Genomic DNA, 15,072 nt, shown 5'->3' with positions numbered 1-15,072 from the left:
AGATCCACACTATAAGAAACACTAAAGAACGTTCCTCAGGCTGAAGGAAAATTATACCAGATGGAAATTCAGAAGGAAAGATGAGTGGGGTAAATATGGAATACTTTCTTCCATGTCTTAATTAAAAAAAAAAAAAAAAATACAAGTAGCTATTTAAAGCAAATATAGTGAGAATATAATGAAGGGTTTGTAACATATTTACAGGTAAATATATGACAAAAATAGCAGCACAAAGGACCAGAGGGGAGCAAACAGAAGTGTGTTGCTGTAGGGTTCTTAGTTGTACATGAAGTGGTGTAATTATGCTTCAAGGTAGACTTGAAGGTGATAAGGTAAGGATGCATATTGTAATCCCCTAGAGCCATAGGTTGTGAAGTGTGGTCTCAAGTATTTCTCAGGATTCCCAACTCTCTTTCAGGGGTATACAAAGTCTTCCCTTTTCCAAATACCTATCTTTGTGAGGCTGGATTTTCTTCCTGTCCTTCGACCAAAACAATCTATATTAACAGATTGAGCACAGAAGATCTGGAAAGTCAAATGTTTTCTAATAAGCCAAATGTTAAAGAGATTCACAAAAATGTAAAACGACTGCTACTCATCTCAGTACATTTTGGTGGGGAAATATAACTATAACTCATAAAAATGTTGGGCCAAACACAGTGGCTCACACTTGTAAACCCAGCGCTTTGGGAGGCCGAAGCGGGTGGATCACTTGAGGTCAGGAGTTCGAAACCAGCCTGGCCAACATGGTGAAACCCCATCTCTACTAAAAGTACAAAAATTAGCTGGGCGTAGTAGCCTGTAATCCCAGCTACTTGGGAGGCTGAGGCACGAGAATCGCTTGAACCCGGGAGGCAGAGGTTACAGTGAGCTGAGATCACGCCACTGCACTCCAGCCTGGGTGACAGGGTGAGACCCTGTCTCAAAAAAAAAAAAAAAAAAAAAAAAAGTTTATGCTACTATGTAATGAGTATTTTATTGATTTTTAAATTAATGAATAAGTATTTTTAAAATTTATCAGCTTAGGCCAGGCATGGTGGCTCATGCCTGTAGTCCCAACATTTTGGGAGGCCAAGGTGGGTGGATCACCTGAGGTCAGGGGTTCAAGACCAGCCTGGCCAACATGGTGAAACCCCATCTCTACTAAAAATTACAAAAATTAGCTGGATGTGGTGGTGCATGCCTGTAATCCCAGCTACTAGGGAGGCTGAGGCAGGACAATTGCTTGAACCTGGGGAGACGGAGATTGCAGTGAGCCAAGATCGCACCACTGTACTCCAGCCTGGGTGACAGAGTGAGATTCTGTCTCAAAAATAAAACAAAATAATAAAATAAATTAAAATTTATCAGCTTAAATTTCTTATATGGTACACATTGTTAGATGTATGCCACATATACAAAAGTTAATTCGTTTCACAGTAATTTTTAAGTTGTAAAGGGACCCACCCTGAGCTTAAACTTTTAGAACTGCTGCTCTACAGTAACCATTTAAAAGATCAAATAGGCCGGGCACGGTGGCTCATGCCTATAATCCCAGCACTTTGGGAGGCCAAGGCAGAAGGATCACTTCAGCCATGGAATTCGAGACCAGCCTGAGCAACATAGTAAGACCTCATCTCTACAAATAATATGAAAAAAAAAGATAAAATTAGGAGGTTTAGCTAAAAGTCAATACAGGAGACAACATGGACTACTAAAAATATATGCAATAGACCCAAAACAACAAAGAGATACAATTTCAAAATCCATCAGGTTGCAGAAAATATTAAAAATCAGACAAATATCAAATGTTTGCAAGAATGTGGAGAAATGACAGTTATTTTACAATGCTGATGGGGTGCACATTGGACACACCTTTGGAGAGCAATCTGGCATATTACAACAATCAAGGACTATGTCACACACATCAGACTGGCAAAAATCTAAAGGTCCAAGTTTTGGCAACGATGGGATAAAATGGAAACTCCTCCTCTGCTGGTAGAACGCACTTTGGAGGGCCACTGGGCAGTTGTTAGTAAAATCAAATATGCATGTGCCCTAAACTCAGCAACCTATCCTAGCTCTATACCCTGGGTTTGTACTCTGCATTTCTACGAGGAAACACATGTGCAAAGATACTTATCTGTAATTGTTAATATTGTTACAGAAATAACCTGTGGCACACACTTTTGGTGGTCTACCCATATCCCTTTGGCATTCACCACTCCTGTGGGTGCAAATCAAAGAGCTTCTCACTGCCAGCACCTTCGATGCTACCTGAGGGTTTTCCCTGGCCCCCGGAGTCTGCTCAGCCAGCATGTGGAGCAGATTGGAAGCACCAGAGTGAACTGCCCCTCTGCCAGCAGCATACAACCAGTGACGACTGGAGTTGGTGGATAAATCCGCTAAGTCTCTCATGTCTCACTTAGGATGAGTCTGCAGTGCATTCTACGTTCTCCCAGGAATTCCCCGGGGGCATTGAGCCCACTTGCTCACAGCAATTACCTGTCGCTGATGCACCTTTTACTGGTTTCCCTCCTCAGCTGTCTTACTTCCCCACTTCCCTGTCAGTGCTCACTGGAATTACCTTCCAAATAAACCATTTGCTCTCACATCCTTCCCCCAGGGTCAGTTTCTGCTGAAACCAGTACTTCATAAGTGCTTTTCGACAGGAAGATGGGTAAATAACGTGTGATACACAATGAAACAGAGGTAGCAGTTACAATGCATTCAGAGCTACATGTGCCAATGTGGATAAACATGAAACATATTTTGTGTGACAAAAGCAGGGTGCAGAATAGTAATAACAGTACAATGACACTTACATAACTTGTATTCCTAGCTACCCATGCAGTCGGGGTGGCCACATTACACAATTCTAGTCAATAAGATAGAAACATAAGACTGCTAGAAAGGGTAAGTTCCTGGGACAGTTTTGGTCTTTTGAGGAAGAAAGGAGGGAAGGAAGGAAGGAAGGAAGGAAGGAAGGAAGGAAGGAAGGAAGGAAGGAAGGAAGGAAGGAAGGAAGGAAGGGAGGGAGGGAGGGAGGGAGGGAGGGAGGGAGGGAGGGAGGGAGGGAGGGAAGGAAGGAAGGGATGTGGCTTGAGTTTTCCCTCCCCTCTTCTTCCTGTCTTGATCATGACATGAAGGCTGGAGCTATAGCGGCCATTTGGTCTCCATGAGGAAGAGGTCAAGACAATCATGAAGGCTCATGCCTGTAATCCCAACACTTTGGGAGGCCAAAGTGGGAGGATCACTTGAGGCCTGGTGTTGGAGACCAGCCTGGGCAACATAGTGAGACCTCATAACTACAAAATAAATAAATAAATAAATAAATAAATAAATTAGTGAGGCCAGGCGCTGTGGCTCACGGCTGTAATCCCAGCATTTTGGGAGGCCGAGGCGGGTGGATCACAAGGTCAGGAGTTCGAGACCAGCCTGGTCAATATGGTGAAACTCCGTCTCTACTAAAAATACAAAAATTAGCCAGGTGTGCTGGTGGGTGCCTGTAGTTCCAGCTACTAGGGAGGCTGAGGCAGGAGAATTGCTTGAACCTCTGGGGTGGAGGCTGTAGTGAGCTGAGATCACGCCACTGCACTCCAGCCTGGGCAACAGAGCAAGAGTTTGAAAAAAAAAAAAATAGCCAAGTGCACTGGCATGAGCCTGTAGTTCCAGCTACTCAGAAGGCTGAGATGGGAGGATTGCATGAGCCTGGGAGATCAAGGCTGCAGTGAGCCATGATCGCACCACTGCACTCCAGTCTGGGCAACAGAGTGAGACTCCATCTCAAAAAAAGGAAAAAAAAAAGGCAATCATGAAGACGCTGACTCTGACATTATTGAACCACTGTACCAGCACTCTAGGCTCTTTGTAATGTGAAGAAAATAAATACAATTTGTTTAAGCTACTATTACGAGTTTTCTCTTACTGGTAGTGGAACACATATCTACATGTGCCCTAATAAGGCACATAAATAAAAAATGTTTTATGGTAAATACCTGTGTGTGTGTGCGTGTGTGTGTGTGCCTTTATAAAATAAGTAGATGGGGCCTTGATATGGTTTGGATGTTTGTCCCCTCCAAGTCTCAAGTTAAAATGTGATTCTCAGTGTTGAAGGTGGGACCTGGTGGGAGGTGATTGGATCCTGAAAACGTATCCCTCATGAATGGTGTGGCAACATCCCCTTGGTGATAAGTGAGTTTTCACTCAGTTCATGGGAGATCTGGTTGTTTAAAAGAGCCTGGGATCTCTCCCTTGTTCCCACTCTTGCCATGTGACATGCCTGCTCCCCCTTTGCCTTCCACCATGATTGTAAGCTCCCTGAGGCCTCACCAGAAGCTGAGCAGATGCTGGTGCCATGCTTGTACAGCCTGTAGAAACATGAGCCAATTATACCTCTTTTCTTTATAAATTACTGAGTCTCAATTAGCCACGCATGGTGGCGGGCACCTGGAATTCCAGCTACTCGGGAGGCTGAGGCAGGAGAATCGCTTAAACCTGGGAGGCGGAGGTTGCAGTGAGCCACGATCAGGTCATTGCACTCCAGCCTGGGCTACAAGAGCGAAACTGTCTCAACATAAATAAATAAATAAATAAATAAAAAGTCTCAGTTATTCCTTTATAGCAATGCAAAAACAGCCTAACACAGGCCTGTTAAGTGCTCTTTGTTTTGTTGGGATGGGGGTCGGGTGGGCATGTATGTTTAGGGCCAGGATCCGGAACACTGCTGAGTTGCCCTGCATAAGAGAGTGAGAGATTTGAAGTTGGTAGGATAGTCAGTATGGACAGAAAGAAGGCAAAGAAGACGGGCGCAGCATGAGAGAAGCATCCCAAATCACACATGCCCTCCTCAGTGGTGGTATAGCCAGGAGGGACTTTAGAAAGAACAGAAATATCTGTCTGGGCATGGTGGCTCACGCCTGTAATCCCAGCACTTTGGGAGGCCGAGGCAGGTGGATCACCTGAGGTCGGGAGTTCAAGACCAGCCTGACCAACATGGAGAAATCCTGTCTCTACTAAAAATACAAAATTAGCTGGGCATGGTGGCGCGTGCCTGTAATCCCAGCTACTTGGGAGGCTGAGGCAGGAGAATCACTTGAATCCAGGAGGCAGAGTTTGCCGTGAGCTGAGATCATGCCATTGCCCTCTAGTCTGGGTAACAAGAGCGAAACTCAAAAGAAAAGAACAGAAAAGAAAAGGAGAGAAAGACACAGAGAGAGAGAGAGAGAGAGAAATATTTAATGAGCCAGAGAATAGATTATCAAAACATTTGCTATGTAAACTACCTCCTCTAACTCCCCACAAAAATCTTCAATAAAGTCTACATTGTTCACTCCTGCTTTGTGCAAGTGGATTCTCTTTAGGAGATCCAAAGGGGTGCTGGGTTTGGCATCCAGGTTGTCGATGCGGAGTGAAGCAGATCAGAGGACAGCTGACATGTAAGTCATCAAGTCATCACAGGGTTGTTGAAGGAGGCAGGAGAGACCAAAGTTAGATAGTGGGCCCTGGAGTCCAACAAGCTCTGCCCCTAACTGATCACGTGATCTTGAGCAAGTCACTTAGCCTTTTTGAGCTTCAGTTTCTCCATCTGTAAAATGGGCACAATAGTAGCATCTACTTCAAATGGTTGGGGTCAGGATTCAATGAGCCAATACAGGTAAAGTGACAGGCCCAGAGCCTGGCACATGGTAAGTGCTCAATAATGGTTTAGCTTTACTACTTCTACTATCATTTTCATTATAATTGTTGAAGTAGAAAAGTGAGAGAGGGATTGAAAAGGGGAGGGAGGGAGGGAGGTTGGTTGTCTGTGATTGTTGGATTGGATGGGACCACTCACCGCTCTTTTCCCTTTGACAATCCATGGCCCTTGTAATTTTGGTTCTGCAATGAGGAAAGGAAAAGGCTGTAACTGGTTTTGTATATCTGCCCTGCTTTCCCAGGTTAACTTACTGCACATATTAAAATGCCGAAACCATCAGACTCAATAATGCCTAGGTTCTGAGACATGAAGGTTCAGTCTGATCAAGTTCCCACTGGCCACCATGTCCCCAGCAAATGGACCAGAATTTATCTGCTATGAATGAACTCCCAAGTATCCAACGTACCACCTTACTGCAGGTTTGCTCCACAGATATGACCAGTATAGCAAATGCCTGATTTTCAGTACTCCAAAGGTCAGCCCTGAACCCCAGTTTTGAAAGCTCAGCTCAATACACTGTGTGAGAAGGATCTGAACTTTTTTTTTCCTTGTTGTTTTTGAGATGGAGTCTCGCTCTGTCACCCAGGCTGGAGTGCAGTGGCGCAATCTCAGCTCACTGCAACTTCCACCTCCTGGGTTCAAGTGATTCTCAGCCTCCCTAATAACTGGAATTAAAGGTGCCCACCACCACACCCAGCCAATTTTTGTATTTTTAGTAGAGACAGGGTTTCGTCATGTTGGCCAGGCTTGTCTGGAACTCCTGACCTCAGGTGATCTGCCCACCTCGGCCTCCCAAAGTGCTGGAATTACAGGTGTGAGCCACCACACCCAGCTGATCTGGACTTTCTACTCTTAACTTGGAATGTTTGATTAAATTGATCCCAGAAGGGGCTAGGTCAAAGACTCAGAGCAATGTCAATTCCTTTCACCCCAAATGGACCTTTCAAATCCTCAGTGGGTGGTGGGTATTATTTCACTTCAACCATGTCCAAAACAGCTTGGCCCTCTGTCCTGGGAAGACCAATTCCTAAGGCACGTATGATGAGAGAAATCGAAATTGGTCCTGTGCAGGATGACATTTGCAGCTGGGACAGACCTGCCATCTGCATTCATTTTCTATTGCTGGGCCAGGATCACAAAATCAGTGGCTTAAAATGATGGAAATCCATTATCTCAGTTTCCATGGGCCAGGATCGTGGGCATGGCTTAGCTGCATCATTGGCTCAGCTCTCACAAGGCCACAGTCAAGGTGATGGCTGGGGTTATGGCTCTCATCTGGGGCTTGGGGTCCCCTTCCAAGCTCATTCAGGTTGTTGGTAGAATTCAGTTGCCAGGGGTTGTAGGATGGAGGTCTCTGTTTACTTGCTAGCTGTCTGCTGGGGACTGCTCTCAGCTCCTAGAGGCTGCCTGCAACTCCCTGCAGTGCGGCCCCCATAGGTACTTCACAACATGCACATTTGTTTTCCTCCAGGCCACGTGGAGCATGTCCCTCTGACTTCCAATCCTCCCCTCTCCAAGTTACCTATGATGGAGTCTTAAGTAATGGAAGGTAATCACCATAGTAACCATACCATCAAATTCACAGACTCCTCCATGCTCAAGGAGAGATAATTTTACAAGGCATGTACGCCAGGGGGTGGGAATCTTGGGGCCCATCTTAGAATTCTGCTTAGCACACCAGCCTACCCCTCAAAGAGCGGCGGAGAGGGGTGGAGGGTACTGCTTTACAAAACTGGCAGAAGCAAGCCCCACTGAAACACAGTGAAATCTTCTTTCATTCTTCCATTCAAGCCCTTCCAACTCCCCCAACACTAGTCAAGCTGTCCTCGTCTTTTTGTATTTTATCTTTAATCCTCTCTCATGCTTTCAATTCCATTTTCCATATGTTTATCCAGTTGTTCCAGAGCCTTTGGTTAAAAAAAATTTTCCTCTCCTCATTGAATTGCATTGGCACGTCTGTCACAATTCAATTGACCATGTGTATGTGGATCTATCTCAAGACTGTGTTTTGTTCTATTTACTTGTCTATCCTTATGTCACTATCACATTGGCTTAATTACTGCTGTAGCTTTCTAGTAAATCCTGAAGTCAGGTAGAGTAAATTCTGATTTCAGGATTGTCTTTGCAATTAGGGGTCCTTTGTACTTCAACATAAATTTCAGAATTGGCTTGCCAATTTCTACGAAAAAACATGTTGAGATTTTGACTGGGATTGCATTGAATCTACAGATATTTTCAGGAAGTGACATTATAAGGTACTGAGCCTTCCAATCCATGAGTAATATGATCTCTCCATTAATTTAAATGTTTTAAAAAAATTTTTCTATACTATCTTCTAGTTTCCAGTATAGCAGCCTTGTACATTTTTAATTAAATTTATTCATAGGTTTTTTATTTTATGATGCTATTGGATACAGTATTTTCAAATTTCGTTTTCTACCTGATGATAGTAAATTATAATAAGCAGAAAAAGGGCCGGGCGCGGTGGCTCAAGCCTGTAATCCCAGCACTTTGGGAGGCCGAGATGGGTGGATCATGAGGTCAGGAGATCAAGACCATGCTGGCTAACATCGTGAAACCCCGTCTCTACTAAAAAATACAAAATATTAGCTGGGCATGGTGGCGGGCGCCTGTAGTCCCAGCTACTCGGGAGGCTGAGGGAGGAGAATGGCGTGAACCCGGGAGTCGGAGCTTGCAGTGAGCTGAGATCCGGTCGCTGCACTCCAGCCTGGCGGACAGAGTGAGACTCTGTCTCAAAAAAAAAAAAAAAAGCAGAAAAAGGCCATCTCCAAAGACGTCCATGTCCTAATCCCTAGAACCTATCAATGTGTTACATTATATGGCAAGGGGAATTTAAAATTGCAGATGGAATTAAGGTTGCTAATCAAAGAACCTTAAAATAGAAAGATTATTTTGTATTTTCTGTGTGGGCCCAATGTAAGGATCCTTAAATGTGGAAGAAGGCAGAGTCAATGTCAGAGTGGCAGAGTCACACACTGTGAGAAGAACTGCCTTTGAACATGAAAGGGGACCATGAGACAGTCTCCAGAAACTAGAAAAGGCAAAAAACAGGGCTTCTCTCCTAGAGCCTCCAGATATGAAGGCAGCCCTGCTAACACCTTGATTTTAGCCCAGCGAGAACCCTTTCAGACTTCTGATCTCATTAACTGTAAGATAGGGACCAGGCGCAGTGGCTCACACCTGTAATCCCAGCACTTTGGGAGGCCGAGGCAGGCAGATCACTTGAGGTCAGGAGTTCAAGACCAGCCTGGCCAACATGGTGAAACCCCATCTCTACTAAAAATTACAAAAATTAGCCGGGATGGTGGTGCACACCTATAATCCCAGCTAATCAGGAGGCTGAGGCAGGAGAACCCAGGAAGCAGAGGTTGCAGTGAGCCGAGATTGTGCCACTGCACTTCAGCCTGGGTGACAGAGTGAGATGCCATCTCAAATAAATAAATAACTGTAAGACAGTAAGTTAGTGTTTTTAAAAGCCATTGAATTTGTGACAATTTGTCACAAATTGGAAACCGATACATATATAGAAGTATAATTGATTTTGTACATTGACCTTGTATTTGATGCCCTTGCTGAATTATTAGTTCTGGTAGTTTGTAAATCCTTTGAGTTTTCTCTGGATACAATGATGTCATCTGTGAATAAAGGCAGACTTACTTCTTTCTTTTCAATATTTATGCTTTTTATTTAGTTTTCTTGCTTTATTCCACTGGTGAAAACTCTAGTATGTACAAAGTTGACTAAAAGTGGTAACAGCTGACATCCTTATCTTGCTCCTGATCATAAGAGGAATGCATTCTCTATTTCAGCTTTTAAGAATGATACTGGCTGTAGATTCCTATAGTTTCCTGTACTAAATTGAGTAAATTTCCTACTATTCCCTGGTTTTCTAAGGGTTTATCATGAACAGGCTTTTTTAAAAAACTTATTTAAAACATCTTTTCTTATACAATTATGCAATTAAATAATTCATTTAAAACATCTTTTAGGCCGGGCGCGGTGGCTCAAGCCTGTAATCCCAGCACTTTGGGAGGCCAAGACGGGCGGATCACAAGGTCAGGAGATCGAGACCATCCTGGCTAACACGGTGAAACCCCGTCTCTACTAAAAAAAAAATACAAAAAACTAGCCGGGCGAGGTGGCGGGCGTCTGTAGTCCCAGCTACTCGGGAGGCTGAGGCAGGAAAATGGCGTAAACCCAGACGGCGGAGCTTGCAGTGAGCTGAGATCCAGCCACTGCACTCCAGCCTGAGCGACAGAGCGAGACTCCGTCTCAAAAAAAAAAAAAAATATTTTATTATGTAATTATTATGTAATTCAACCATTATAGGAGTCAAAGATGTTTGACTCCGAGATGTTTAGCATTTACATCTGCCTGGGCCCCCAAGAACAGTAAACTTTATGGTAACATCTTATTTAGCATTTCTCAGACTAGCCTGAGGACTCATCTAAGGTTAAGAATTCTTGCTGGGCACCGTGGCTCACACCTGTAATCCCAGCACTTTGGGAGGCTGAGGCAGGCGGATCACGAGGTCAGGAGTTTGAGGTCAGCCTGGCCAACATGGTGAAACCCTGTCTCTACTAAAAATACAAAAATTAGCCAGGGTGGTAGCGAGCACCTGTAATCCCAGCTACTCGGGAGGCTGAGGTAGAAGAATCGCTTGAACCCGGGAGGCAGAGCTTGCAGTAAGCAGAGATGGTGCCATTGTACTCCAACCTGGGCGATGGCAAGACTCCGTCACAAAAAAAAAAAAAAAAGATTTCTCAGGAGAAAGGTTTTTTTTCCCTACACTGAAGCTGCCGAGCTTCCTAGTTGTCTCCCACTGCTGAAGGGTAAATTGGTTCTAATTACACCTTTACTAAGGGTGGGGGTCTCTGAAGGGTCCAGCTTTATGGTGAGGTCTCAGTTCCAACTCCTTGCCCAGTGGGCCCCATGACACTTCAACTCCTGTTTGTGAGACAATCAATGACTTCCCCAAGGAAAATGACGAATGAAGAATCAGTTAGTGACAATTCTGTTTTTTATTTTTTTTCTCTGTGTGTGTGTGTGTGTGTGTGTGTGTGTGTGTGTGTGTGTGTGTCTGTGTGTCTGTGTTAGGGTGGTGGTCCCTTGGGGATTTTTCTTCTACCAATCCTTGCCCCTCCACATACGCAGGTCAGTTACACAGTTCAAAGGATGTCTGTTATATTTTGGCCAACAGTTTTAAGTGTGTTGTGTTAATAAGCTTTTCAAGAAATCTCATCTGTCATATTGCCTGAGATAGAAGTCCTATTACTATCTTGACCCAAAAAACAGCCCAGGGATATAACTTTCCCCAAACCACTAAAATAATGCATTTAGAAAAGATAAGGCTACAAGACTTTTTAAAAAAATGATCTTATTGAGAAAATGATTCAAAAGTGACTTGGTTGCTTGTATGGGCTACAAACAGAGAACTTTTATTTCTCGTTGGTGCCATTCATGGAGGGTAGCATGAATGGCACCAGTTGGTGTTGAGTCAAAAAGACCATAGGATTGTGACATTGCCAGCTGCCTTCATTCCTGGCTCTATTCCTGGAGTCCTGCTCTGAGCTCCCTGGTACTACCCACCAGGTAGAGACAGTCATGCTGAAACCAGTTTGCCACACCAGCCTACCCATTGTGATTAGACTTTGATCATCTAACCAGAGATCAGCTTCATTGCTTAGCTGGTTCCACTAACCCCAGTTTCATTCCTGCCTGATCCAATTCCTCATTTCCCCTTAGCCCTCTGAAGAGTTCCCAGCATGCCTTGGAGCTGAGGTCTTGGCGACCATCACCTTGAGGAGATGAGGTCAATGGTTGGAACATATAGTATTCTGACTTCTGGCCTTCTCTGAGCATGTTTTTGTGAGAGTACACAAAGTATATCCCGGCATGTTCTCTTAAGGCTGACATGAACGATCCTTTTCAAATAAATTCATACTCCTATTTCCCCTGGGTCATTTGAAAGAAACCACAAAGTCCTAAGTCAATATATAGGAGACCTTTGTTTCCCTTTCCAACAACAAAAACAAAATTCATCGTTTCACAAAGAAGTAGTCCACTATTTTTTTCCTTCATCCAACGTGGTCTGCTACACCCATGTCTAAACTATATTCACAGTGTAGACTGCTAAGAGTTTGTGCATTCTTCAGCAACCTGCAGTTCGTCCTTCCTTTCAAAGGAATCAGTTGGGTTCATGGGAAGGGACTATTTCAGTAGATGTTTGTTTTCTTTTTTCTTAATAATATTTTTATAAAATGATACGCAGGAAGCTGAGGCAGGAGGATCACTCAAGCCCAAGAGGTTGAAGCTTCAGTGAGCCGTATTCATGCCACTGCACTCCAGCCTGGGCAACAGAATGAGACCCTGTCTCAAAAAAAAAAAAAAAAAAAAAAAAATTATATGTGTCCCAATCTGTGTGTTTAAAGAGTATTAATTTTTAAAATTTGAGAGTTTGGTCATGATTAGCATAGCAGTTGAGGTAGAGGAAAAAATAAATTCAAGACATATTCAGAAAGTTAGAGGAAGGAGGCTTTTACTGGATGTGGGATGTGAGGAAGATGGAGGAGCCAACAGTCCCAGTTTTTTAGCTGAGCATCTAGGTAGGTCGTTCAACAGTCATTCAATATGTATCAACTGTAGTCAGCTCTGTGCTGAGGACCGGGAATACGGAGAAGAACAAGTCAGATTAGATCCCAGAGCAGCGGGGAAGACAGATGTTAAACAAATAATCACATGAGTAATGAATTGTAGTAAAAAGGCAAAGTTCAAGGCACTCTGAAAGCAGATAAACTCACTTTTTGCTGGGAGAGGGAATTACAGAAATAAGAGGCTGACCAGGTGCAGTGGTTCATGCCTGTAATCCCAGCACTTTGAGAGGCCAAGGCGGGAGATGGTTTGAGGCCGAGTTCCAGACAAGCCTGGGCAACACAGCAACATAACATAGAGACTCCTGTCTCTACACAAACTAAAAAAGAATTAGCTGAGCATGGTGGTACACACTGGTAATCCCACCTACTTGGGAAGCAGAGGCAGGAGAATCACTTGAGCTCAGGAAGTCGACTGAGCCAAGATCACACCACTGCACTCCCTCCTGAACAACAAAGTGAGACCTTGTCTCAAAAAAAAAAAAAAAAAAAAAAAAAAAAAAAGGAAAGAAAGAAGAGAAATGAAGGTTCCACTCATGAATGAGAGCTGGGATTAAGAAGTAGGATGGAGGCTGGGCGCAGTGGCTCATGCCTGTAATCCCAGCACTTTGGTAGGCCGAGGCGGGCAGATCACGAGGTCAAGAGATCGAGACCATCCTGGCCAACATGGTGAAACCCCGTCTCTACTAAAAATACAGAAATTAGCTGGGCGTCGTGGCGTGCGCCTGGAGTCCCAGCTACTCTGGAGGCTGAGGCAAGAGAATCGCTTGAACCCGGGAGGCAGAGGCTGCAGTGAACTGCGATCACGCCACTGCACTCCAGCCTGGCGACACAGTGAGACTCCGTCTCAAAAAAAAAAAAAAAAAAAAAAGTGGATTGGGGTGGGGATAGCGGATTTTACAGTAATTCATTTTCCCTCTTCGACTTTCATTTTTCCCATTCTTAAAATGGGGGAATTGGTCTGTGCCCTCTTAGAGGGCAGAGGTTTGTCTGATTCACCTGTGTCCCTTGGCCAGCAATGAGCTTGATGGGGGAAAAGACACTAATTAGCGTTGTTTTGAATGGATGGATAAACGGATGGATGGATGGATGGACGGGCAGGCGGGCTTCGCCAAATCAGGAAATCTGAAATTCTGAGGTTCAACTTCCCCAGGGGTCACGGAGCTCAGAATCCCACTGTTGGGTAAATTTCCCCCCAGCTGGCCAGGGTCGCTGGACTTGCGCAGCAGCTTGGGTGGCGCGGTGCATGCCGGGAGTTGTAGTCTTTCCTCTAAGTTCGTCGACTTTTTTTCTTCCTTTTTCCGGAATTCCTCCGCGAGAACACCACCTCCTCCCCCCGCCCTACCCCGCTACCCATTCCGTGAGGAACACCCATCCCCAACCGATTTTGAATCCCTCTGCGGCTTTCCTCCCTTTTTCTAGGGACGATAAAAGCATCTGGGTCAGGTTGACTCCTACCTTGGGTCGCGACATAACGCGATTCCCCACGGACCAGATCCAAACTGCCACAGCTCGCCGCGCGTGCTTGTGCGTCCCGTTGCCAAGGCGACAGAGAAGCGGCTGGATCCGCCGCTCTGATTGGACGAGCCAAAGGCACGCTCTCGGCGGAGTGCGCAGACTCCGATCCACCAGAGCCTCTGGAGGCTCTTGGGTGTGCTGGCAGCCTAGGTCCCCCGGCTTCCTCAACCTTTCTTTCCCAGGCCCGTCTCTCCGCGACCCTAGGGCAATTCGTTCTGAGGCTGGCTGCCTCTGCCCCCCGCCGCCTCCAACTGCACTTTCCTTAAACTGAGAGCGCTGCGTCTGAAAAGTTGTCAGCTTTTGGTAAATGTAATTTACCAGATGTAATTTACTGAGTTTCCTTACTTAAAAGAAGTTACTCACTAAGTCACCCGGTCACTTGGTCAGTCGGTAACGCGGCCAGTCACCTTTGCTATCCCAGCCGCTTTCTAATTCTTAAGGTCTATAGCCTCACCAACATTTGATGTTGTCCATCTTTTTCATTTTAGTGACTACAGTGATAGCTCATTGGAGTTTGTTTGAGACAGAGGCTCGCTGTGTCGTCCAGGTTGGAGTGCAGTGGCACCATCTCGGCTCACTGCAGCCTCTGCCTCCTGAGCTCAAATGATCCTCCTGTGTCAGCCTCCCGAGTAGCTGGGATTACAGGTACATGTCACCACGCCCGGCTAATTTTTGTATTTTTAGTAGAGACAGGGTTTCACCATATTGGCCAGGCTGGTCTCGAACTCCTGACCTCGTGATCACCTGCCTCGACCTCCTAAAGTGCTAGGATCACAGGCGTGAGCCACTGCACCCAGCCAGCTCATTTTGTTTTAAAAGTACTCAGGTTGGGTTGACTGGGAAGGAGATGAAGGAACTTTCTGGAGTGATGGGGATTTCCATCTCCTAATAAAGATGTGGGTTATATTGAGTATATGCATTTGTCAAAATTGACTAAACTGAAAAGATCTATGCATTTCATTATTTGAATGCATATATAAGAAAGAGACAAAGTTATTTGCAGATAACATGAGAGTTTAGTTGTTCAGAATTCTTGGTTACAAAAAAACTATCTTTGATTAACTGAAATAGAAATGGAATTCATTGGTAGGATATTGAATGAGTCACAGAGTTGTTGGAAATCAGAATCAAAAAATGGGGAAAGAATTCAGGGAGTCTAACTGATCAAAATTATGGTCAAAATCAGAGTTTGCAGAAACTTTGATT

General features: G+C 44.7%; 1 protein-coding gene across 3 annotated transcripts in view; it reads right to left on the bottom strand.

Moving 5' to 3' along the window:
* TTLL9 (tubulin tyrosine ligase like 9) overlaps positions 1-15,072 on the bottom strand; it is a 73,759-nt gene that overhangs the window by 50,501 nt on the left and 8,186 nt on the right. For 2 of the 3 annotated variants that reach the window (XM_008020249.3, XM_008020275.3), the window contains exons 1-2: positions 13,807-13,886; positions 5,816-5,859 (exon numbers count right to left, since the gene is read on the bottom strand). In XM_008020249.3, the coding sequence (XP_008018440.1) occupies positions 5,816-5,859; positions 13,807-13,821 (59 nt within the window). In that variant the 5' untranslated portion in view covers positions 13,822-13,886. Of the gene's footprint in view, positions 1-5,815; positions 5,860-13,806; positions 13,887-15,072 lie in introns of those variants that run through there. The other variant, XM_037982905.2, reaches the window with a different exon arrangement.

This window comes from Chlorocebus sabaeus, chromosome 2 (assembly GCF_047675955.1).
Source record: "Chlorocebus sabaeus isolate Y175 chromosome 2, mChlSab1.0.hap1, whole genome shotgun sequence".
NCBI lineage: Eukaryota > Metazoa > Chordata > Mammalia > Primates > Cercopithecidae > Chlorocebus > Chlorocebus sabaeus.
Note: the sequence above shows the minus strand (reverse complement) of the source record. Positions and strands in the feature narration are given on the sequence as shown.